This window comes from Maniola hyperantus, chromosome 22, assembly GCF_902806685.2.
Source record: "Maniola hyperantus chromosome 22, iAphHyp1.2, whole genome shotgun sequence".
Lineage (NCBI taxonomy): Eukaryota > Metazoa > Arthropoda > Insecta > Lepidoptera > Nymphalidae > Maniola > Maniola hyperantus.
Genome location: NC_048557.2, coordinates 4,192,293 through 4,216,926, shown reverse-complemented (window position 1 = coordinate 4,216,926; position 24,634 = coordinate 4,192,293). Strand labels below are relative to the sequence as shown.

The 24,634-nt window shown below is 37.2% G+C and overlaps 1 protein-coding gene across 1 annotated transcript in view; it reads left to right on the top strand.

Moving 5' to 3' along the window:
- The window catches only part of LOC117992833 (glutaredoxin domain-containing cysteine-rich protein CG31559-like), a 110,494-nt gene that overhangs the window by 62,869 nt on the left and 22,991 nt on the right, over window positions 1-24,634 (top strand). The window contains exon 3 of the mRNA XM_034980543.2: window positions 19,763-19,996. Coding sequence (XP_034836434.1) covers window positions 19,763-19,996 — 234 coding nt within the window. The remainder of the gene's footprint in view (window positions 1-19,762; window positions 19,997-24,634) is intronic.

Sequence of the window (24,634 nt, the reverse complement as noted above, 5' to 3'; positions counted from 1 at the left end):
GCTTTAGTGGTTATAACAACTAAGACAATTTATTAATTGAGTATCATTTATTCTCTTCTTTTATATACTTCTAGGCAAAATATGATACTTATTTATGATGATAATTATATATAGATGATGCCACCGATTTTGATCGGCATAATAAATTGCACGAGGCAAAGCCGGGCTGAGTGATCTAGTAGGTATTATTTAAAAAAAAGCACGTCTAAAACTGTTTGTTATTATAATACATAGGTAGGTTAACTAGGTACAGTCAATTTCACAACTTTTTGACATATCAATTCCGGTAAATTTCGTGTACACACACGAAGGCAATTTTTGATTGAACACGTACTAATTAGCTTCTAAAGTCAGAATTAAATAAACAGTTAGTACACGAATGTGCACTTAATATTACTTAAAAATTACGAAGCAATATGTTACAGATTTTAATCGGTCAAGGCGCCAATTTGCGCATGATTGCAAAAATTATTCCGCCTCCAATGTACAACATAAAAATACGAGTATGGTAGGCTTAGAATATAAAACTAGGTAGGTATATTTACAACTAGCTTATGCTCGCGACTTATCGTCCGCGTGGACTACATACATTTTAAACCCCCATTTAACCCCCTCTTTTGAAAAATCCTTTCTTAGTGGACTATACCTACTCTTTAAGAAGAACACTACCTCCAAATTTCATGTCTCTAGCTAGGACCAGCGGTTTAGGCTGTGCGTTGATATACCTATAAATCAGTCAGTCAGTCAGTCAGGACTTTGAATTTTATATTTAGAGATTACCTACTTTAGAGGATTAATAAAAAATTAGTAAAAAGTTAATAAGCAGAGCCTCAATAAGGTTTCAAATTCCACTTGATCCAATGATTTTGTGCCTTTCCTGCATGTTTAGTAGCGGTAGGGCGGACGGTGCATATTGCATGCAGCACGTTGAACCACACTTAAACTAGTTTGGCAAGTTATTTGGCGAATTTAGCTTGTTGTTCCTTGTAGAATAATAGTCATTAAAAAGTCTTGTTTAATATTTTGCATTAAAAAGTAGAAATACCCGACACATCACCACTTTCTATCAAAAATGCTTAGCATAAAATTTTAAAAATCTTTAAAACGTTGTAAGTGCGTATTCATAAGGTAAATAAAATTGTTATATCACTTTAAAAAGCTAAATTCCACTTTCTACTCAAACACAGACTTAATTATACTTAATGTTTTAGACATTAGCTCAGAAGATAGAATTAAAATTAATGACCCACGCAAGCTTGTTAGGCATTGCTACCGGAACATATAAAAGTGCTTCCGATATAAATTTTATTTTAATAGAAGCATTAAGGCGAGTCACCGAGTCTAAGCGGAAAAAACTGGTTTGCTAGATCAAATGTTTTAGGTATTTACTATTAAATAATGGCCTTGCTAAAAATATACAATATACCTAAAGACATTGTCTAAAGAATGTGCTACTTTGATACACAATACGAAGTACTTCACTCAATCAAATAAAATCTTGAAATAAGCCGAAATTAAAATCTAAAACGAATTATTTAATACTAAAATTTCTGACTTGGCAAATAATTTTTATATGGAAATATTCGTCTTTAAGTACTACAGAGAACCTGCTAAATTTTGGTTTTCAACAGGACTTCTATGATTTATTAAATTCAAATTTAACGTTTGAAACACAGAATTTGAACGTTGCCAAGCGGTTTAATTACAAGCCGCGCTGCCCGCCTCGGTGACTCGCCTTAAACTGTCATATTTACACTTTCATTCACGGAATTGACGACCTCCCTGGCGCAGTGGTGAGCGCTTATAAGTGCGAGGTTTCCGGATTCCGGAAGGAGCAATTTGGAAGCTTAATTTCTAAATTGTCTCTGGTCATGCAGACCACTGCATGTCTGGTGGGAGGCTCCTGCCACGGCTAGTTACCACCCTACTGGCAAAGCCGTGCCGCCAAGCGATCTAGCGTTCCGGTACGATGCCGTGTAGGAATCAATAAAGGGTAAGGGGTTTTAGGACCACTAGTTTCGAATTCATCCGAGGTCCTTTTTCACAGGGACTCATCTCGCGACGCGATGTGGTTACTTGAGACTGCGTACTGTGCTGATAGTTTAAACGTTTGAATGAAAGGGAAAATAATAAAGATCTATAAAGCGCAGGGCACAAAAATAATGAACTACTTAGTGTTACTTAGGTCACTTTTGTTACTCTTACAGATATGTACTAATAATTATGTCCTTCTTCGTTTCACGTAACATAGGATAGAAACAGTTTAAGAGGCTTTGATAATAACGCGCGGTGAATGAAGCTTCAAGAAAAATTAAATAGGTATTTTTATAAAACTCTGTCCACATTACATGATATTTGCGGAACTTCAAAATCGGCCTTGATATTTACGCGCACTTTCGTTCCCCGAACAAAAAATGTCAATTTGCATAACACGTACCTACACGAAACACGTCTTGGCTAGGCTGTCTGTACGTTTTCTCTCGCTACCTACGAATTTACTCATGATGACACTGGAATTGACATAAATGGGTTTATGAATAAAACTTGTAGTACTTTATCTTTATTACTTACTGGCTGATGTCCGCGAAATCGTATACGCGTGGATCTACGTTTTTAAAATCCCGTGGGAACTCTTTGATTTTCCGGGATAAAGTACGCGGCAGAAAATACCTATTGTACATCGACCTTGAGAATGACATTTCGGCTTTGTAGAGCGTTGTCTCTGTTAGTCATACTTACATGACGTTTTGTCGGTCTCAACGACAGAGACAAATGCTCTGCAAATCCGTTATCTCCTTCTAAAGGTCGATGTACATTATTTTCTGAAGTGTACTGTAATAGCTGTAATTTATCCACGTGGAATTAGGTTACAGTTATTCTCCTGGGAACCTGTTGCGGTTTACTTACGTGAAATTTCTTGTCTCTCCGTACGATCAACATTAGACAGCATTATCACTTTCTTCAAGACGGCACACTAGTCACTACTAGTCAAGCATAAAACTAGTCATTTTGAAAAAATAGCTGTCACTTCTGCTGCAAAAACTAAAACTCATCTGCGGATTTATAATGAATATGAACACTACAGTATTAAGTTCTTAGCAGTATGTTATCTGAAGTTACTTAAAAAATGTGTTTTTCACACATCATAAATTACAGAAAGCAAATAGCGTGACTATCCTACAGTGATTCTACACCTGTTCGTAATTCGAGAATGGCATTATGTAAGGTGGCAATGATTTGTGAATTAAAGTGGGACAGTCGCCTAGAGGTAAAACAAGAGCCACAAAACTGATCAAGCCTGAAAACTAGCACGCAATACATTTTTTAATACTTAAAATATACTCTTTAACAGATTTTGTAGAGTCGACTCCTCGTACGATGATGATACATGACAATTATCTAGCTACTGCCACGAAAAATCGTAAAATACGAAAACAGTAAATGTTTTACAGCGAGCGAGATATTATTGTATTCTCAAACCAGAACAGACTCACCGAAAGCAAGACTTATGGTCACATTGGACATCATTTTCACCACACAGACACCGGAACAAATATGTGTATATTAGCATGATATGTAGGGGAAAAACGTTGTAAAGTAATGGATTTAATTGATACGGAATTTAGACAATTGCTTTGAATATAGAATTTGTAAATACAAAGTTTTTATTCACTGTAATTTGTAAGTATACTAAAGTTGGTGTAGATCTAATGAACGAATGCGAACAAATGCCTTAATTAAAGGTTCTGTTCGCATTCTAATTTCAAATAATCACGAAAAATAATTTGACTTAATTTTCTGTTTTTTATATTAATGTCAGACATTTAGATGTTTTTAAATAAGAATGTGATTACTTGATATTTCTATATTTATAAAATATATGTAACACCTTACATATTACATTTTGTTCAATATTTTAAATGAATTTAAAAACTGTTGTAAAAATGACTTAGAGATAGATAACTCGCTATTCGTGACGTTAAAGTGTTTTATTTTAACATTAATACATAAAATGGAAATTATTGTATAAATATTTATTTATTTAGCAACTTAACAATTTTCTTTTAACGGTATGTTATTTAATCTATGCGAACAAAAAAGTGCGCTTTGAGATACCTATTATATACCAACGATTTATTTCTTTTTTAAAGGAATTTAAAATCGGTGACCCATATGTTAGTCAGATTGTAACATTCTACAGAAAAACATACACGTGTACATCATACCTACACTAATTGATAATTTAAAATATGTAGTTAAGATATCTAAAGGATTAAAAATTTGGAATATTTTCATAATCAAACACTTACATAGGTACACAAGAGTTCAAAATACGAATATTTCAGCTTGTATAGACTATGCATTGCAACAGAACCAATAATAATTAAGTTACTTATTTTCAGTTATGACAATTGTCAAAAAATGCCATACAATTTTTAAAAATATATAACAATATTGCTAAGTAGCCTATCGACGGATATTACAGACAGGATTAATTATTTATTATATTTTATAATTTTCATAGTGCGTAGGAATTTTCTAAATAATATTATTAATTTTTATTATTTACTAGATGATGCCAGCGACTTCGTCCGCGTGGATTTAGGTTTTCAAAAATCCCGTGGGAACTCTTTGATTTCCCGGGATAAAAAGTAGCCTATGTCCTTCCCCGGGATGCAAGCTATCTCTGTACCAAATTTTATCAAAATCGATTGAACGGATGGGCCGTGAAAGGCTAGCAGACAGACACACTTTCGCATTTATAATATTAGTATGGATGAATTTCGGCCGGAAGTGAATTCAAGTAAACTGAAGTGAAACAATATTGTTTGCATTATTTCATCGTATCTGAACTAGGCATTTGAGCGTACTCGTAACGTATCATCACTTTTTTGTAGCAATCGGAAGAATTATCGTCATTCGCCACGCTTCCTATCATCGATTGTTTCATTGATCATCTGATTGACATTATTACATACTAGGCCGGCTTATAACTCGATTAACTTTCACCGACGCAATGGTTTCTTTTGGTATTGTGACATTAAACAGGAAAACTGACTGGTTACACGTTAACCTATAATTTGTCTAATCAATTGTCTACCGTTAACCTATTAATTAGCAATTAGTAGGCTTGATTTATTAATCTCTTGTGATTAACTTTTGATCAATTGAGGTTAATCATCTCTTTGTTTTATTTTGTTTTCTTTTTATACCTAACTGGCTTATGCTCGCGACTTCGTCCACGTGGACTACGCAAATTTCAAACCCCTGTTTTACCCCCTTAGGGGTTGAATTTTCAAAAATCCTTTCTTACCGGAAGTCTACGTCAAGCTCCTACCTAGCTATAATAAATATAGTAAATAATAATACGTATATTTTTGGTCATCACAGTTTTTCTTCTGTCACTGTCTTGTTGAAAGAGCCTTTCTACCAATCACATTTCATAGCAACTTAAACTAAACTGTAAACTTATGCTTATAAGTGTACTTTTACAATAACCGCTCTAATAGGTCACTGGCACGCACTGGAACGTCACTCCCATGGCGACAATCTAACGCTTTTTTACCACTTCTATACTTATTCTAATTTCTGTGCTATTACCTTATCTATTCAGATTTCTGTGGATCTAACCATAAGAACCAACCTAGATGGGAAGTGTAGATTGAAACTAACGGTAGCATGATAGGGTTTCTATCGGTTACCCAGCAAACAGAGTCAGGGTTAGCTCCTACGGGTTGGCTCTTTTAATTTTTACATAGACATCATTTGACGGTTTTCTTAAGTAGCAATTATTCTTATACAATACTAATTTAGGCGTTTAAACTACCGTGAGTGATTTCCATTCTAAATAATATCTGTCCCGGCTGTACTCACGCGTTTAGTCGACGTTAGCCCGACTAGTTTCGAACCCATCCGGGGTCCGCCCCGCACCCCGCGCAAACCGCGGCGCGTGCGCGAACGGACTCCCTTGAAAAAGGACCCCGGATGGGTTTGAAACTAGTCGGGCTAACGTCGACTAGACGCGTGAGTACAGCCGGGACAGATATTATTTTGAATGCTAATTTAACTTAACAGAAAAATGATAATATACCTATTTATGTCTCTGCAATCATCAGAACCTAAGCAAATTAAATAGATAACACGACCATAATATCTAAATATATAAAAGGAAACGCTGACTGACTGACTGATCTATCAACGCACAGCTCAAACTACTGGACGGATCGGGCTGAAATTTGGCATGCAGCTAAAAATAATCCGCTAAGAAAGGATTTTTGAAAATTCAACCCCTAAAGGACTGCAATAGGTTTTAGAAATTTGTGTAGTTCACGCGGATGAAGTCGCGAGCATAAGCTAGTTAGGTATAAAACTAGTCTAGTTTTCATTGTTAATTTTTTCAGTGCTTTGATCTAATTAATCTATATCTTATCTATCTTCATTGATTTAATTTAGTTCCATAAAATTTTCGTGTTATCAACCCTAAAAAGTGTCTACGTTTGGTTTGTAAGTCACATACCAAACCACAGTATCGATTTTGGATTTAGATTTCGTTACACCACAACTACACTTGATTGTATATTGATACAGATGGTAAATATCCTAAATTCAACCTACTGATAGTTTAGCCCACAAAACTTTTGTTGCTAGTTGCACCATAGAAAGTTACCATTATAGTTAAACTACTATTAATAAGTTAAACTTATACACCAAAAAACTGGCCAAGTGCAAGTCCCTAAAAAAGAAGCTAAGTGGGTTGTAACTTACAGAACTTACCTACATCATTAAGCCGCGGATACACCTGTAAGTTTTACTTACGTAAGTAGCTTACATGATTAACTTACGACAAATTTACTAATGTGAACACTTTTATAAGAACATTTATATAAGTATATAATGCGTAAATTTTTATTATGAAAAATTTACTAATGTAAATTATGTACTTACAAGAGAGTTTACATTAGTAAATTTGTCGTTAGGTTATGTAATCGCAGCCTGATGATTATAAGTTAAGTAGGTATTACACGTCAAGTTTTGGTATTTGGGACTTAGGTACTTTAGTTTGTTACTCGTTTACGTCACAATATCTGAAGTGATCCTTTCTTTCACTTTTAAAACAAGTGCTTACTAAATTGCTTAAAACGCACCTAAGAAACTCCGTAAAGTTAGTAGTGCGTTGCCGGGATCGAACCCGGAACCACTAACTAGGCTTTCATAGCTTCAAATAATATACGTAACGACAATTCAACAGGATTTAATAAATCGAGTAAACACTAGAAATTCGGTGGTTGTAGATGTAGGGCCTATAGTAGGTACGCGATAAATCGAAATGGCAATCGGGGTGTGGACGCCCAGAACACCCGCTCAGCCCCCTGATAACCTAGTGCGGGATAGCGCAGGTGAAGTGCGGGTGTGCGGGGCGTCCCCCCGCCTCATACCCCGATTGCCATCTTGACCTGTCGCGGACTGTAGGTTCCTACATATTTAGGTACTTATACTTACTTACATCAGCTTCTACTTTAAACAATTTACCACAAAGAAAACAGTGTCAACACAACAATGGCTGTGGTTTTGTGAAAGCTTACCTAAAATTGGGTAGGTATATTTACCTCACTAGAAATTTCACTAACAACACTGAATGTACCTTTGTACTATTCAATTACTAGTCGTAGAGGCCTATTTCACTGTGTATCGTCATTTCAACCCATCGCCAGCACACGTTTAAGCACGGGTCTCCCTTAGGGTCAGAGTGAGACGAGCCTAGGCAGTAGGCTATAGTCACCTCCTATAGTCAAACGCTGGCCAAGATTATTGAATAATGTCAGAAAAAAACTGGCCAAGTGCGAGTTTGGCTCGCGCAACGAGGGTTCCGTAAGACAGTCGTATTTTTTCGACATTTTGCACTATAATTCAAAAACTATGATGCATTAAAATAAATAAAAATGGAAGATTCTACAAGGCCTTAACTAGACCAGATGTAGATTCCACAGCCTCAGTATCCTGGTTGCAGTTCGGTGACCTATTTGGGGAAACCGAAGGTTTTATCTGTGCAATTATGGACGAAGTTATCAAGACTAATAACTACCGGAAACATATTATAATGAAAGATGGTACTGTTGACATTTGTCGAGCGTGCCATCTTCCTGGGGAATCCCTCAGACATATTATATCCGGTTGTTATTATCTTGCTAACGGCGAATACTTGCACAGGCATAATCAAGTAGCCAGGATAATCCATCAACAACTTGCTCTTCAGTATGGCCTTGTAGATACTGAGGTGCCGTACTATAGGTATGACCCAATGTCAGTTCTTGAAAATAGCAGTGCCCTGCTCTACTGGGATCTGGGACTGATGGGTTTGTTGTTTCTGTTACTTTATATTCTGTTGTTTATTTTATTTTATTTTATTTTTTGTTGTTCCTGTTATTTGATTTACTGTTACTTTAATTTTTTTTGTTGATTCTGTTATTTTATTGTTTGTTGTTTTTTTTTAAATATGATAAAAATGAGAAGAATAAATAAATAATAATAATAGGGAAAATAAAAAATTGTTTTAGAATGCACAGGTGAAGCCTTTTCATATACCCCACTTGTTATGTTTATCTCACTTTGAAAATTGAAAATACTAATTATTAGTTCATGACAACAATTCATTTATTTTGTGTGATGTAACCACAAATTCACTTTTTTCAGATTTTTCCCCGAACGTCTGCTACAAGACCTAACGGGAAGTACCCTGTAGGTTTCTTGACAGGCCGACAGATAGACAGACAACAAAGTGATCCTATAAATAAGGTTTCCGTTTTTCTTTTGAGGTACGGAACCCTAAAATCGTCCCATCTGAGAGCTTCCGTGGCGTGTGCTACGTAAATAACTATGTGCTTAAAGTTAAATGAAAACAATGTATAGTGAAATAGAAGTCGGGGCAGGTCTTGTAGTTTAGTATACAAAAACTTAACAGTAGGAATTACATATAAAAATAAACGCATAATTTTTATGACATAAAAATATCAAGTTATTCAAAAACATCTTCCTATGTTCAGCTATATCAATTATCTCGCACCAGGTTATCAAAGCTTAAAAGGAAGTGGTCACATTAATCGAAGATCTGAATATTCAGCAAGGACAAGAAATGTATTGCAATACATTAACTTGAAGGCAATATCACAGAGTAAGGATATGACATAACAAACAGAGGTTCGACCATAGATTATCTACTATATACTAGAGATAGATGTGCGACTCTAGATTTCTTTTTCAAAGTTACGCGTGTGCTCACATCTAGAGGGCACTAAAAGCGCACTAGGCGTGCGAGAGCGCGAAAATTTAAATGCTATTTAAATGTACTTTACTAGAATATTTTATATTTTTGAACATGTTTTAAAAAAACATCAATAATTCCATTAACGTTTGTTTAAAACATGTTTAAAAATATATATTACAAGACTGACTCTTTAAGATACTAAATTATAAAACACTATAGAAATAAAAAGGTTTTAAGGTTTTGTAAAATATTTTATTTTCATAAATTCGTAACTAGGTACATAAAATACATACCCAAATTCAAGACCCACGAGATTGTGAAATAGGTAACGCTCAAATCCAAAATTTTTGGTTATTTACTTTTCACAACTTTCATATTACTACCACAACTGGTGTATTTCAACGATCTTCAAACTGGTGATTGCAAATTTGATAATTCGTAACTATATATTATTTCATTATCAGTCTTGCTTTCTAAATGTTGTCCTACTATCTCTTTTCATTGTTTAAATGGTTTCAAAGAGAGGAGTAGCCAGGTTTTGGAAAGCCATGCAAACATCTGAAAAAGTAATAACATAAAATATGCATTAGTTACTTATTGTACTTAATTAGTTGATAGCTGATACCTATAATATAAAAATAAGTTAGTCAATAAAGTTCAAAACAAATGTTGTAAGTACACTTAATTACAAAACAAAAAATTTACAGAATTAGTAGTTAATAATCCATAGCAATATGATAAATGCAAAAGTGTGTCAACCTGTCTGTATGCTAGCTTTTTACAGTAAATTTGTGTAACCGTTTATGATGAAAGTTAGTACAGAGATAACTTGCATCCAGGTAAGGACATAGGCTTCTTTTGTCACGGAAAACTCAAACAGTTCCCATGGGATTCCCAAAAACCCTAAATCCACGTAGACAAAGTGGTGGTCATCATCTGTTTGGTACAGAGATAGCTTGCATCAGACGGTTGTAACTTGTAGGCCACATTTATCCCGGAAAATTGGACTTCTCACGGGATTTCTAAAATAGTTTTTTCGAGCGGACGAAATCGCAGGAACTATATACCTAGTATCATGATAAAATACCTAATGTGCTAATGGTGCCTTAATGGTGCATAGAGTTTGACTCATTGAAGTAATTTTGAGTTAGATTACGAGTAAGCTGATTTTATACTTACCGAATTAGTCACATCCAGACACACATCGAGATCTCCGTGGCATTTTTCTGCACAAATATATTCACAGAAAAATCATTTCACAAAGCAAAAACAAGTCCGTAATCCGTAGCCGTGGTCAATCGTTCAGGCATGAATCGAGTCACTAAATCAATCCTTAGAATATAGTTATCGAGGTGGTGAAAGGAAATACAGACTACAGAGTCCTGTTATTAAAGCAGGGTCAGATAAATTTAACAGAAATATAAATATTTACTACAGCACACGAAAACATGAAAACTAGGTTATAATTTATTAATGTCATTAAAATTACACCAATGTGCCCGCCATCTATTGACGTCTTTTGTAAACTGTTCTCTATTTGTTTAGCCGTGCTCGCGCTTAGATGGCACCACAAGCGATTTTCAATTTGCGATTTTTTAATGTTCTAGAGTTGCACCCCTATGGGTTCGACGAACTAAAAGAAGTCGTCATAGTCTATTTTTCCCAGAGACTAAAATGACAGCTAGAAATGTCAAACTTAAAAATAATGTAATTGTGTAATTAGGAGATCATGAGTTAGCACTAATCACATATTATTTAAAAGACTTAAAGAATAATTAGTAAAAAATAATTCCAAAACTCATAAATTGAGAATGAGCTCATACTTATTTCTTTTGTCTTCGAATTATTTTCGAAACATTTTGTTGTCTCGTACACATCTGACAAGTATACCTAACGGTAAAATATCGGCAACTACCTATCGATTGCACCATATCACTATTAAAGAGCCGTAAAAAACAGGCAACGAAACGTCAATAATTCTGTTTCCGGGAGAAATAAAACCGGCCAAGTGCGAGTCAGGCTCGCGCAATGAGGGTTCCGTACTACAGTCGTATTTTTTCGACATTTTGCACATTAATTCAAAAACTATGATGCATAAAAATAAATAAAAATCTGTTTTAGAATGTACTGTCATGTGTCACTCACTTCGAAAGTTGAAAATACTACACTAGATTATAACATGGGGTTATTCAAGGGGCGGACCAACAAATTCCTAAAAGGCCGGCAACGCATCGGCGGCTCCTCTGGTGCTGCAAATGTTCATGGGCGGCGGTAATCACTTAACATCAGGTGACCCGCCTGCTCGCTTGCTCGCTATATCTATTAAAAAAAAAAAAAAAAATACTAATTATTAGCTCATGATCACAATTTAATTTTTTTTGTGTGATCTAACCCTAAATTCACGGTTTTCAGATTTTTCCCCAAATGTCAGCTACAAGATCTACCTACCTGCCAAATTTCATGATTCTAGGTCAACGGGAAGTACCCTGTAGGTTTCTTGACAGATAGACGGACAGACAGACAGACAACAAAGTGATCCTATAAGGGTTCCGTTTTTCCTTTTGAGGTACGGAACCCTAAAAATAGACTAAAGATAGAGCAATCGTAGTCAGGGCCCATGCCCCATGTTGAAACGTCGGTCGTGGTCGTTTACCATGCGATCAAAGGCGTCGGACTACTGTGTCTCTCTTTATACTGTGGCTGTGGTAATAACACCTTGTAATGCTATATTGCTTAACGGTAATGCATTTTGTAATTAGCGGGGGTAATTTCCAATAATATGCTTATGGCACAGCTGTATACCTCTTAATTATTGTCAGTGGAATTTTAATTCGTTTAGTGTCGTAAAGTATATTTTTTTCATATAGTCTTGGGCTCGTCCTGAATACAAAAGGAATTCGTTTTATTTCGTGCATTACATGGCTAGTATTTGGGATAAATTTTAATATTTCTGTAATCTTGAGTTTTTTTTTTAATTCGAGTTTTAAGATTTTATGTAAAAATCACTACCCATACTATCACTAGCCATATTAACACTACGTGTGTTTGTTTGTTGGTTTATTGGTTTGTTGGTTTGTCCTTCACGTGACGTCGTGATTTTTTGCATGGGTATAGTTTTACATTTAGAGTACATTTGAATCAGTTTTGATCTTACTTACACAGTCAGTTGACGATGTGTAGGTAAGCTCTATACTACAATAAAATATATCAATCGAATACGAATTGCAGATTCGACAGATAGCTGCAAGGTGGTTATAAGCCAATAAATTGCCGCTAAGTAATGGTCATAACGACAAACAATGATCTAAGGCCAGTCTTCCCACGCTTTCTGCCCGCCTTCCTTCGTTAGCATTCGTTATTGACGAGTAGACGTGATTATAATATCGATAAAATGGATAAACATTTGCGTTTATTGATTCTTATAGTGAGTGTTTATTGTGGACTGGTTGTGAGTTTTAAAGCTACAGCCCATCCTGCGCATCTTCTATTTATATAAAACTAGCTGATGCCCGCGACTTCATGCGCGTCCTGCAAAAATATGGTCACTCCAAGCGTGCGGCTGCGAGCGAGTGGGACGGCTGGCGTCGAACGTGCGCGCTCCCGCTCGTGCGGCCCGGATCAGTTGATGCATGCGGTCATTCAACTAGGTGTTCAAACTTGCAGGATTTTAAAGTATTTTTGGTCAAAATATAACCCGTAATAAAAATAATTGCTATCGATTCTGTTACTAATTCTGAACAAACTACTTTCAGTTATTGCGTATACTAAAACTAACGTTGTATATAGTATCGCCATCGCCAATCGTCGAAGTCCAACTTGGAATGCTTTAGTGGCATGTTGCTTTATACCTAGACTACGCATAAACCTCATCCAAGATGTGCCTTCTATGTAGCTTTTTTCTTCACAATATAACATGACATGTAACTTGGACTAGAATGCGAGCTAGTTATGTAAGTCACCTTGGCCGCCTACAGTGCGATGGGGCTATTCAATGATAACATTCCGTAGATGGAATGGTCACCGTTAAGTAATCCGCCAGCGGGCTCGTTAATTATCTCAGTCGTTTGCCACCACAGAGAATTCAACCTCAAGAGTACGCATATACACCTACAAGGTTTTGCATGAAATCAAAATTGTAAAATGTTGGCGGGGGACAGGGGAGAGTGTTTTGTTGTGATTAGTGAACTCAAAAGTCACGTATTAAGACATTGTGCGGAATGAGGGTACCGAACGGGAGCTAAGCAACTGCCTAAGTTTGATGATCAGGGGCGTCCGGCTATTAGGCGTCTATAGGTGGTGGTCTGTGTTTGCCACATAGCTCTCTACATTTGTACCAACACCAGACCTACACTCACTTATATCATACACATTGAATTATTATGTACATCATACAAAAGTTAATTTTAATTTAGGCACAACTATTATTCTGCAGTGCATTCCATTAGGTATAGATAATATCTCACTCGTGAGTGAAGCCGTGTGAGGTATTATATATTATTCTACACTTGAGTTTTTAGGTTTCCGTACCCGAAGGCTGCCAACGGGACCCTCCGCTGTCCGTCCGTCCGTCTGTCTGTCAGCGGGCTGTATCTCGTGAACCGTAATAGGTAGAGTTGAAATTTTCACAGAATGTGTATGAAAAAAACCTGCCAAGTGCGTGTCAGGCTCGCGCAATGACGGTTCCGCATTCAGTCGTATTTTTTCGACATTTTGCAGGATAATTCAAAAACTATAATACATAAAAATAAATAAAAATCTGTTTTAGAATGCACAGGTGAAGACCTTTCATATGATACCCCACTTGATATAGTTATCTTACTTAGAAAATTGAAAATACTAATTATTAGTTCATGACCACAATTTAATTTTTTTTGTTTAATTCACGGTTTTCAGATTTTTCCCCAAATGTCAGCTAGATCTACCTACCTGCCAAATTTCATGATTCTAGGTCAACGGGAAGTACCCTGTAGGTTTCTTGACAGACCGACAGACAGACAGACAGACAGACGGACAACAAAGTGATCCTATAAGGGTTCCGTTTTTCGTTTTGAGGTACGGAACCCTAAAAAAGAGTGTTATTTCTTCTAGTTACAATGGTACGGCACCCTTCATATGCGAGTCCGACTCGCACTTGCCCAATTTTTTTTGAAGATATCAATATTGAAGATGATGGGGAAAAACGGAAGCTTAAAGTGGTATTCCATATCACAGAAATCGCCAACCATACGGAAACTTAGCATCATCATCATCATCACCCTCATCATTATCATCAACCGATAGACGCCCATTGCTGGTCGCTTGTAGGGACTTCCACGCGCCACGATGTTGCGCCTCGTGAATCCAGCGGCTCCCTGCGGAAACTTACCTACAATTTATTTCTACAATAATTACAAATAGTTAAGCTACGTTAACACCGCTTTAATGCATTTGTTATTACAAGGAACTGATTCAATTAATAGCTAGGGATATTTATTTCTTTATTAAACACATTGTTGGTGTTCAATCGTCGTCTGGTCACGACGCGGGTCGACCTTGTAAGGCGAGCAAGGCGCCCCGACCGGTTCTATACAGCCTGAATCGATACACAGACAGTACAAAACTCACTGTACTTATAATCCGTACAAAATGATTCCTCATGCGCCATTTTAACTCTAAGAGTCAACTGTCATGTCAAAAGTACGGGTTCACCTTTAAAATAAGGACTAAATTCGCACTTTTGACATGAAATTTAACACAAAGTTAAAATGGCGCGTGAGGAGTTAAATTTTACGCGTTATAAGTATCTATACTATACATTATATAACATTGTTTGAAATTGACATACCTGTGCCTGTGTGACTGAGCTGTGCGTTGATAGGTAAGTCACTTAGTCAGTCAGTTTTTTTATTTATTTATTTTCCATATAAATATAGATATATGTATAGATTCTTACGATAGCTTTTACATACATAGATTACTATAAAAAGGTTACCAATCAATAAAATTCCAAATTCAAAATACAAATGATTCATTCAAAATAGGTAATTAATAAACTAAACTACTCTCTTAAATTACTCTCTTAAATTACTGGATTTGTAAGATGTGGTGATAATTATTACGCAAACTTAAAACTAAAGCTACGAATATTTGAATGAATATCATGCAATTTGTAATGTCTTATTAAAATGTTGTTATGTCTACGACTTCTGTGAAACACTACGATTAATCTTCTACCGATACAGTGTAATTTGTGAATAACAAAGCGGTGTTCAAGTGTGGATTTAAATAACTGTACCTTTGAGTACCGTGCAAGCGATTTGCGAGACTCTTTTCAACTTACGACACGATATAATAAATTAACTTTTTCCTAAAAGTTATAAATTCCACTCGTCTCTTTTTCTTTGCCAATATGGCTGTCTTCGAATTGAACCTTACGACGCGCCTCAACTGTAACGCTACGTGACAGATATCTGTCACGTTGAATAGAATTAAATTGAGATAAGTTCATATGAACTTAATTCTATCATTTTCCATCGCTTCCTGTTAATCCATTGCCTAAATCTTAATATCATCTAGATTACAGATTCAGACAGATCTCAGACAGACGGATTTTGGCTAAAGGAGATGGTTATGAAATCTGATTTGCACCAATTTAATATTTTAAATTTAATGATGAAGTTGGCAATGTTTTTAAGGAGCTTAGCCGAGCTAAAATTAATAACATTCCCATTTCTTCCTAACCTTTAATGCCAGGAATAGGGCTCGTGACAATAGAACTGGTGGAATTCGAATCTTTTGGATTTCAGTCCGCCCCCTGCCCGTTGAGTTGTTGAGGCGAAGGAAAATAGGTTGACTTGAACATACGACACGATATCGTATTCATCTTCATCACATAATATAAATGTCACATTCCCTAATGACATAGTCAACTCCGAAGTCGTACCTACATTGATTAGGAATAACTGGACTAGGCACGTTTTACGGTTAAGTGGTACCAGTCATAGGTAATCAACCACACAGGTAGGTAAGGAGTGGCGACTGTACTTTAAATGACCGTAAATGTACACATACCCAGATAAATATCATGTATGTTACATAACGTATGAAACTAAGAATATTCCAGAGTTTACGGAAACGGCAATTTACATAATTTCATATTTTTTAATGATATCTGTGTACCTAGTAGGTTTACTACGCTCTATACGGTAAATAATTTAAAAAAAGATAATTATTTTAAATATTATTGTTTGAGTATGCAGTATTCTGCAATAGACCAAAGTATACGTTGGTCAAATCAAATAGGAAATTACACAAATGTGTACACTGCAGTACGCAAGAGGTGCGAATTTGCGGTCTAGCTTTGACGACAAATGCGTTTTAGCCAACTGACCCACTAACAAGATTGCCGTAACCGCAAGTAGGTATGTAAGAGAAATATTTACTTTTATATAACAGGTATAGGTTTTGCATTTCACGAAGACGAGTCAGAGTGTTTTTTTTTGTGTGTGTTGTTTCGGATTGACTATGCTGCGTGGCCGCTGCAGCGTCACCGGGAAGGGTGGCGAGCGCGAAGCTCCGTCTAGGGGTGAGCCCTAGGGCTCGAAGAAATAATTTGAGAGGTCGGGGGGCAACGTCCTCCTAAGGGCGCCACCTGTGAGGCTCGGACCACAGCTTATGATGACGTTAGGATGGGTGGATTTGCTGGACTATTAGTTAGTCCGTACGCCCCCGAGGCCGCAGCATAAGTCCACGTCCGGATGACGTCGGAAATCGGGGACCTCGTCTTCGTCGGTGAGTGGAGGACCCTCCAGTCATACCATCTGTTTTGTAGGACGACTGTTTTTCCGAGTGTACTATCCAATTATCTCAATGTTCAAAAAAATACTTACTGTTATTCAGACAATTTCAACACCCCACCAAATCGACAAGTTAAGCACCTGCGCAGTACAATAGCTACCTCTATCCAGAATTTTCACAGAGCAAATCTTGGGCGTCTTGTCTAATGGAATCTAATCACAAAAATCCAGCCTGTTATTAATCAGAAAAAAAATCCCTTGGCGTTTGTACAATCATTATCAAAACTTTGACGTTTCTACAATCATTATTAATCAGACGCATGGATGGATGTACGAAATATATAGGAATTCTACTTCCTAATTCCATGATCAGACGATAAATTGGCACTCTCTGCGGCTTCATAGAGCCTAGAAAAATAGTCATGTGGAATCTCCTAGGAAATATGCTGAATAAAATAAACGCCATCTAGAATAGGAATTGAAACACCGATGAAGGTGTGCCGTGCCCACACCTTGGTAGCGCCAGGTTTATGAAAATATGGCATGCAAAGTACTCCTTATCTGTGCCATAGTCATACCTTACTAAATCGCAACATTTTGTATAGATGGCGCTACAATATTCAGTGAGCAGTTCTTATTACGCGACTGCTCAAAAAAGAAGTGAATGTTTACAGGGCTCGTGTGTGTATGGGAGTTTATTTATTCCTGCACCATTACTTTAAAATGCCTGAACAGATTTGGATCTAAGGGGTATCGTCAGAGTGAACTAGAGTGAGGGAACTCTTGGTTTGAGCCTGAATCGACGATATGTCAAATATTAGGCTATGGGTTAGGTACGTCAGTGGCGTAACAATAGGTTAACAAGCCAGGCAAAATGCCACGGGTCCATGGATCCAGTGGCTCCACAGCCCTCGAGGGCTGGCGGCCGAAAGAAAAATTCGTGCTCGTTTTTTAAATTGCAAATATGAATTTCGGGGTGTGTCAAATTTCATATTTCCATAGGCATATGTCCATAGTCCTCTCAGGATTAATAAACAAAAACACTGGCCAAGTGCGAGCCAGACTCGCGCAACGCCCTCGTTGCGCGAACCCTTTCCGTACTACAGTCGTATTTTTTCGACATTTTGCACGATAATTCAAAAACCATTGATGCATAAAAAATAAAAATAAATAAAAATCTGTTTTAGAATGCACAGGTAAAGCCCTTTCATATGATAACATACTTGATATAGTTATCTTACTTTGAAAATTGAAAATACTAATTTTTAAGTTCATGACTACAATTTTTTTTTTGTGATCTAACCACAAATAATTCACGGTTTTCAGATTTTTCCCCTAATGTCTGCTATAAGACCTGTATCCTGTAGGTTTCTTGACAGACAGACAGACAGACGTCCGTTTTTCCTTTTGAGGTACGGAACGCTAAAAACTATGTCACTTAAGTGCGTGCCACGCGTGATTACGATTTGATTTTCAAGAGAATAAAGCCTTAGGATGATATTACAACTTAGCAGTCTTACATACAATTAGCCGCGTGCGGTTAGCCTCTAATATCGTCTTACATCTTGCTTAATGGCCAATAAACCTGCAAATTGACATAGTTTCATAGTCCGGTACCCGTAGTACAAGATTTTACGTCTCACCAAACCAAACCAAATTCGAGAGTCGAAATACTTCCGCGTTACAGTAAACTGGATCTTAAATTCCTTGTTTTAAAGCTCAAGTTTGTCTACACTTCTACAGCCAGCGCTCCAAGCGGAAACATTGCGAAATTAAAATCAGTGGTATTGAATATTTGACTTCAATTCAAGGCTGTTTAGGTCCATTTTACTGTAACGCGTAAGTATTTCGACTCTCGAATTTGGTTTGGTTTGGTGAGACGTAAAATCTTGTACTACGGGTACTGAATGTGAAACGACTAGACGGCACGGAAATCTGTCCGTATTTGCATACTATATTTAATGGGGTACTTGTCTGTCTGTAACTGAAGGTTTCGAATGCAATAAAGGAATGAAACGGATGAATTATAATGTTAAATTTGAAAATTAATTGAATAAATATTATATTTGCGGTACTTAGGATATTAACTGACCTAAGATGAATAAATTAGTTATTTGTTTACGATAGATTTTATGCTTAGTAAACGTTGGTAAGAAGTGTGCTATGAACACCATCCTAATAAAATTATAATTTCTGTACCAAATATTTACCTTTTAGGGTTTATTCATTATATTCATTCTAAAGTTTCATCATTCGAAAATTTATGCGAGTGCATGCATATAGGTAGGTACGACAATTTTGCCGTATGTGCATGCATGCACATACATATGCAATATGCATTTTGACGTCGCACCTGTCACACTTTCCTAAAAACCTGCGTGTGAGTAAACAGACCTATGCCTAGCTAAACATCTGAAAAATTTCAGTTCCTGATATACCCACTTGCTTCTAATCGAATTGATTAGATGTATAGTCCGCGACAGGTCGAGATGGCAATCGGGGTATGAGGCAGGGGGATGCTCTGCAGTTTGCACACCCCACGCTCGCCCGCACTGGGTTAGTGCAGGGGCTTTGCGGGTGTCCGGGGCGTTCCCTCCCCGATTGGCATTTCGACCTATCGCGTACTATAGACTTGAGTCTATGAGTATGGCTGTGCTTATGGTCAATTTACATTCCATGGTCCATCTTTACCACAAAACCTTAACATAAATATTATTTCTTACAGAGTTACAAAGAAAAAGATGCGGGCAAGGTGGTCCTGTACACCACAACGATGGGAGTCGTACGGAGCACATACCAGAGGTGTCTCTTGGTGAAGAAGATCCTGAGGAACCTACTGGTGAAGTATGAGGAACGGGACGTCTTCATGAGCATGGAATACCAGGATGAGATCAGGGATAGGATGAAAAGTGATCAGATCTTGGTGCCGCAGCTGTTTATTGATGGACACCATATTGGGGTAAGTTTTTTCTCATCAGATTTGATTTATAGTCCGCGACAAGTTGAGATGGCAATCGGGGTATGAGGTGGGGGGGTGCCCCACACATCCGCACATCGTTAGCGCGGGAGCTGTGCGGGTGTCCGTGGTAGGGAATGGCATCTCGACCTGTCGCATACTATAGAATACTAATGCACGATTGTACAAAGATAACCTTCTGACTCCTCCGTAAATTCGTGTATTGGACTAGCTATTTGGTTTATAGACATAGACATTTAAGTCATTGATATAAACATTTTCTATCGGTCCCCAACTCTATCTACTTACAGCCCGTCCCCACTTGTCGGCTGTATTAAAAACCGGGCCCGACAGACGACAAGTGGGAACCGGCTCTTAGGGGGTCGAGATACATATTATGACTTTGACGTCGTGCGGTGATACGGTACGACACGACATCGTATCGTCGCCGTTTAACTGAACCAGCCGAGAGGCGCCGACCTAGCTCCCATGGCCTCACCAAATGCGAATCGCGGGGCGTTTTCCCGGGGCGTCTTCTTGACTCCCTACAAATATTTTATGTCTCTTCCTAGTCATGTTCACTCTCTCCCCTTGGGGGGCTGGACGTCACTAGCACAGCTGAGTTCCCCGGTGCTGCTCCATGGTGCCGGCCTGGCAATTGTACGCTCCGAGCTGCTTTGCCTCTTATGCCAATGGTACGCGAATTCCCGTAGCTAGCTACGGTCCTACGGTGCGGCGCCGTAGCACTTCATGACTTTACCACTATTACAATATTTGATTTTAAATGAATATAGATCAGTCTGAAATTCCTGTCAAAGAATTGACATTCCATTGACAATCAATTCCATTGACTTACTAACTATTGCGAAACAAGTAGTTATGCGTAAATTTCAGCTACTATGACATTTCCATTGAAATTCAGGAAATTGAAAATGAATTCCGAAACACTTCGCATCATAGTGTTGTAATTGTTACATTTTCCATGAACCCATCAAAAGCTTCCACGTGAACAACGGTGCGGTGCGGTAACATCTATTGAGTAACAAGCCTAAGGGAGGGCATCCAGTTCGTTACACCTTAAAATACCAGTGACCTTGTACGTGCGCAGTAGGCAACTTTTCGATCTGTTTGATGATTGAGACAAAACTTTGCCATTAAAAAAATATTGTCAGAAAAGTAAATACTGCACTAACTTGCTTAGTAGACAAATGTCTACTCAACAAAACTATTTCTTAGTAGGTACCCGTATGGTAGGTACCTATATGCGCTTAAAGTGAAAGCAAAACATTATAGTTAAGTAAATTATCATTTTAAAATAATTATAATAATGTGCTTCCGTCTCATATCAAAATGCTCTGCTATTCATTATCATCATGATCAAACCATCGCCGAATGAGAAGGGCTTAGGCTGTAGTCCGCCAAGCTGGCCAGATTGGCAGATTACACACACGTTTGAAAACAATATGGTGAACTCTCAGGCATGTCGGTTTCCTCATACCTAATGTTGTCCTGCACCTTTAGAGCAAGGGATTTTTAATTGTTAAAAACGCACGTAACTCTGAAAAGTTTAAGCTAAGAAAAAGGTGTGTGCCCGAGATCGAACCCCCGACCTCCCAAATTCATTGGCAGACGACTCTGCCATGCATCATTCTTATTTTTATCAAAATATGCGAGTATTCTGATGTTCTCTATTGTATTTTTGGGTAGTTTTGTCAAATTATGAAACTATGGTATACATCCTATCCCTGGTTATATGGCAACTCCCCCTTGAAAGATAGTCTGCTTTTCTTTTTGGATGATGTCAAATCAAACAAGTTTGACGCTCGCTAAGCGAAAATCGCATCTATTATAATAGCTTTAGGAGCTAATTTGGTGTGTGATTGATAATAATTTACAAAGTAATGTGCTTTGCACTGTATGTGACCTAATAATTTCCTAATGATGTAGACATGCTCAAAACTGATTTGCTAGTCCCAAACACACGTGTAACTGTAATTTTCATTCAATATTCAAATGTCGATTGCTTTGAAAAGGGGCTTGGACTGTAGTAATAAAATCATGTGATTTTGTATAGCGGTAGTTTATGGGGCTAGAATTCATTATTAAAGAGAATATTTAAAAAAAAATAGAATTTTCGTTATTTTCAACATAATTAATTATTAACGTCACGCCGCGCCGTACGGAAGGCGATTAATGACGTCACAGGGCGTAAATGACAAATATTTTTAAGTTTTTTAACATAATAAATATTTTCCCGCAGAAATTACCTACTCTTATTTTTATGTTAAAAATTGGATTATTTGCAATATTTGTCGTTTATGGATTGTAACGTCATTAATCACCTTCCGTACAGCGTGCAGCGTGACGTTCATGTTAAATTAAAAGTAAATAAAAAACGTGTTAATTTTTTACAAAAATTCTAGCCCCGTAAGCTACCGCTATAATACAAAACATCACATCCTTTTACTACCACAGTCCAAGACCGTAAATAATTTATTTGAATAATATTATTACCAAAATATCTAAATATCTGTTCCCTATCTTTAAAAATTCAGAATCGGGTCATTAGTTCAGGAGATAGCTCCCTACATCCAAACTAACAAACTTCACCTCTTTATAAATTTTAGCGTGAATAGCATTATATTAATAATCGAAATCAAATAAATGTTCGCAATAAAATAAATAGTCGGAATATTTCTGCAAATTCTCGTGTAATATATCACTTGTTCACTCCGTTGAGAACGTAAAAATATATTGCAAGGAAGTTTGCAGTCACCTTTAGAGAAATTGTACATGGTAAATTCACTTACCCAGAGTGCTGTCGGCTGTGCATTGGGAAATGGGAACTACAATTTTGTTATAACTTTCCTTGGAAGATGGATAACACTAATAAATAACTGTAACGGCGATTGCGCACTGCACTTCCGTCATCCGAGTTATATCCGTCATCCGTGACAATACCAGCGATTATCTACGACATAATATGTCATAAGCTCCCATACAAAACAAAAAGGAACGTATTTTCACGGATTCGGAATGGATGAGCGTAACCGCCATAAGTCATTTTGTATCTTTGCATAATAAAAAATTTCAGAAATCTTACACAAGTGAAGCCGGGGCAGGTCAGCTAGTAGCACAGAAACCTACCTACTGAGTATTTCTCATAACAACAGGTAACACTAATGAAATTCCTCTGAACATGGGTACTTCCATTTTATAAAGAACCTATAGTGAGAGTAGAAGAAAGATAATAACCCGCGACTTCGCATAGATTTAGGCTTTTAAAAACCTCGTGGGAACTGTTTGATTTTTCGGGATAAAAAGTAGCCTATGACCACCCCCTGCTCGATTGCGGTAGAACGACAGCTACAATGTCACGATCGCAATCATCTCTGATTAGTTATTGCTCGCTCATTATTGGCTACAATGCATTGTTTCAACAAGAATCGCACAAATTCAACCAATCACAACTAATGTTATTGACCCGCGGGATGTACCTAAGCTAACTGTACCTACCAAGTGTCATCAAAATCGGTTAAACTTGGGCCGTGAAAAGCTAGCAGACAGCCAGAGAGACGCATTTATAATATTAGTATGGATGTATTAACGGATAAGCGCAACATATTTTGTAACAATATTTCAGAATTGTAGGACAAAGGAGTGTTTAAAGTCTAGACGCAAAGACAACTTTATTTTTCTTATTCTCAAACTTTTATAACCTTAGTACCAGCATGTACCACTTGCAATGGTCAGATCATGTGCATTGGATTATTGTCCTTATGGCTGTTGAAATTAAGTTCGAAATAGATTTACTGTTTCAAAACCTACTTGGCATTTAAAATGCCTTTTACATTCGTCGGTTTTAATCTCAATTGTTACCGGTCTATTTTAAAAAGTTCGATAAAAATTCAAGTTACCTACTCATATTCTGAATTGTTCTTTTCACGAACCCTTCAACTAGGTATAGCGCGACAGGTCGAGATGGCAATCGGGGTATGAGCGAGTGGACGCCCCGGACACCCGCACGTCAGCCACGCTATCCCGCACCGGGTTAGCGTAGGCGCTGTGCGGGTGTGCGGGGCGTCCCCTCCCCAATTGCCATCTCGACCTGTCACGTACTTATACAGTGTGAACCAGAACGTTATTTAAAAACTTAGCGTTATTGTTATACTACCTAAACACAATCCAATACCAATAACCATTTGCCTTGTTTTGTAGTTTTAGTGATTTAGTATAGCGTGCAAAACTCGGGTCATTGCCCGCCTACGACGCGGCATTGGCTCCGAGTGGCCTACTTACGCAACATCCGTTGACCTCTAGCGTTAGTCAGATGTTTTATTTGCAATGTATCGTAAACTTTTACAAAATATTGGATTAAAAAAACGCGTTTTTTTTTGTTTCATGGGTAGATACTTATCACTTGTTTTCGTTTTTCCCGCGATTAGGTTACACCCTTGGCCGGTTTCTTTTCCTTTTCTTGGCCACAGTTTTTCATGTAGATAGCTTTTGATGCCATTGCTTAGCCTTAACAAAACAATACATAAAATAAATGAGAAAATAAAAGTGTTATCAATAAAATAACCTATAACAGGTAGGAACGTGTGTCCGATACGAAATTGAAGGGCAATAAATAAATAATGG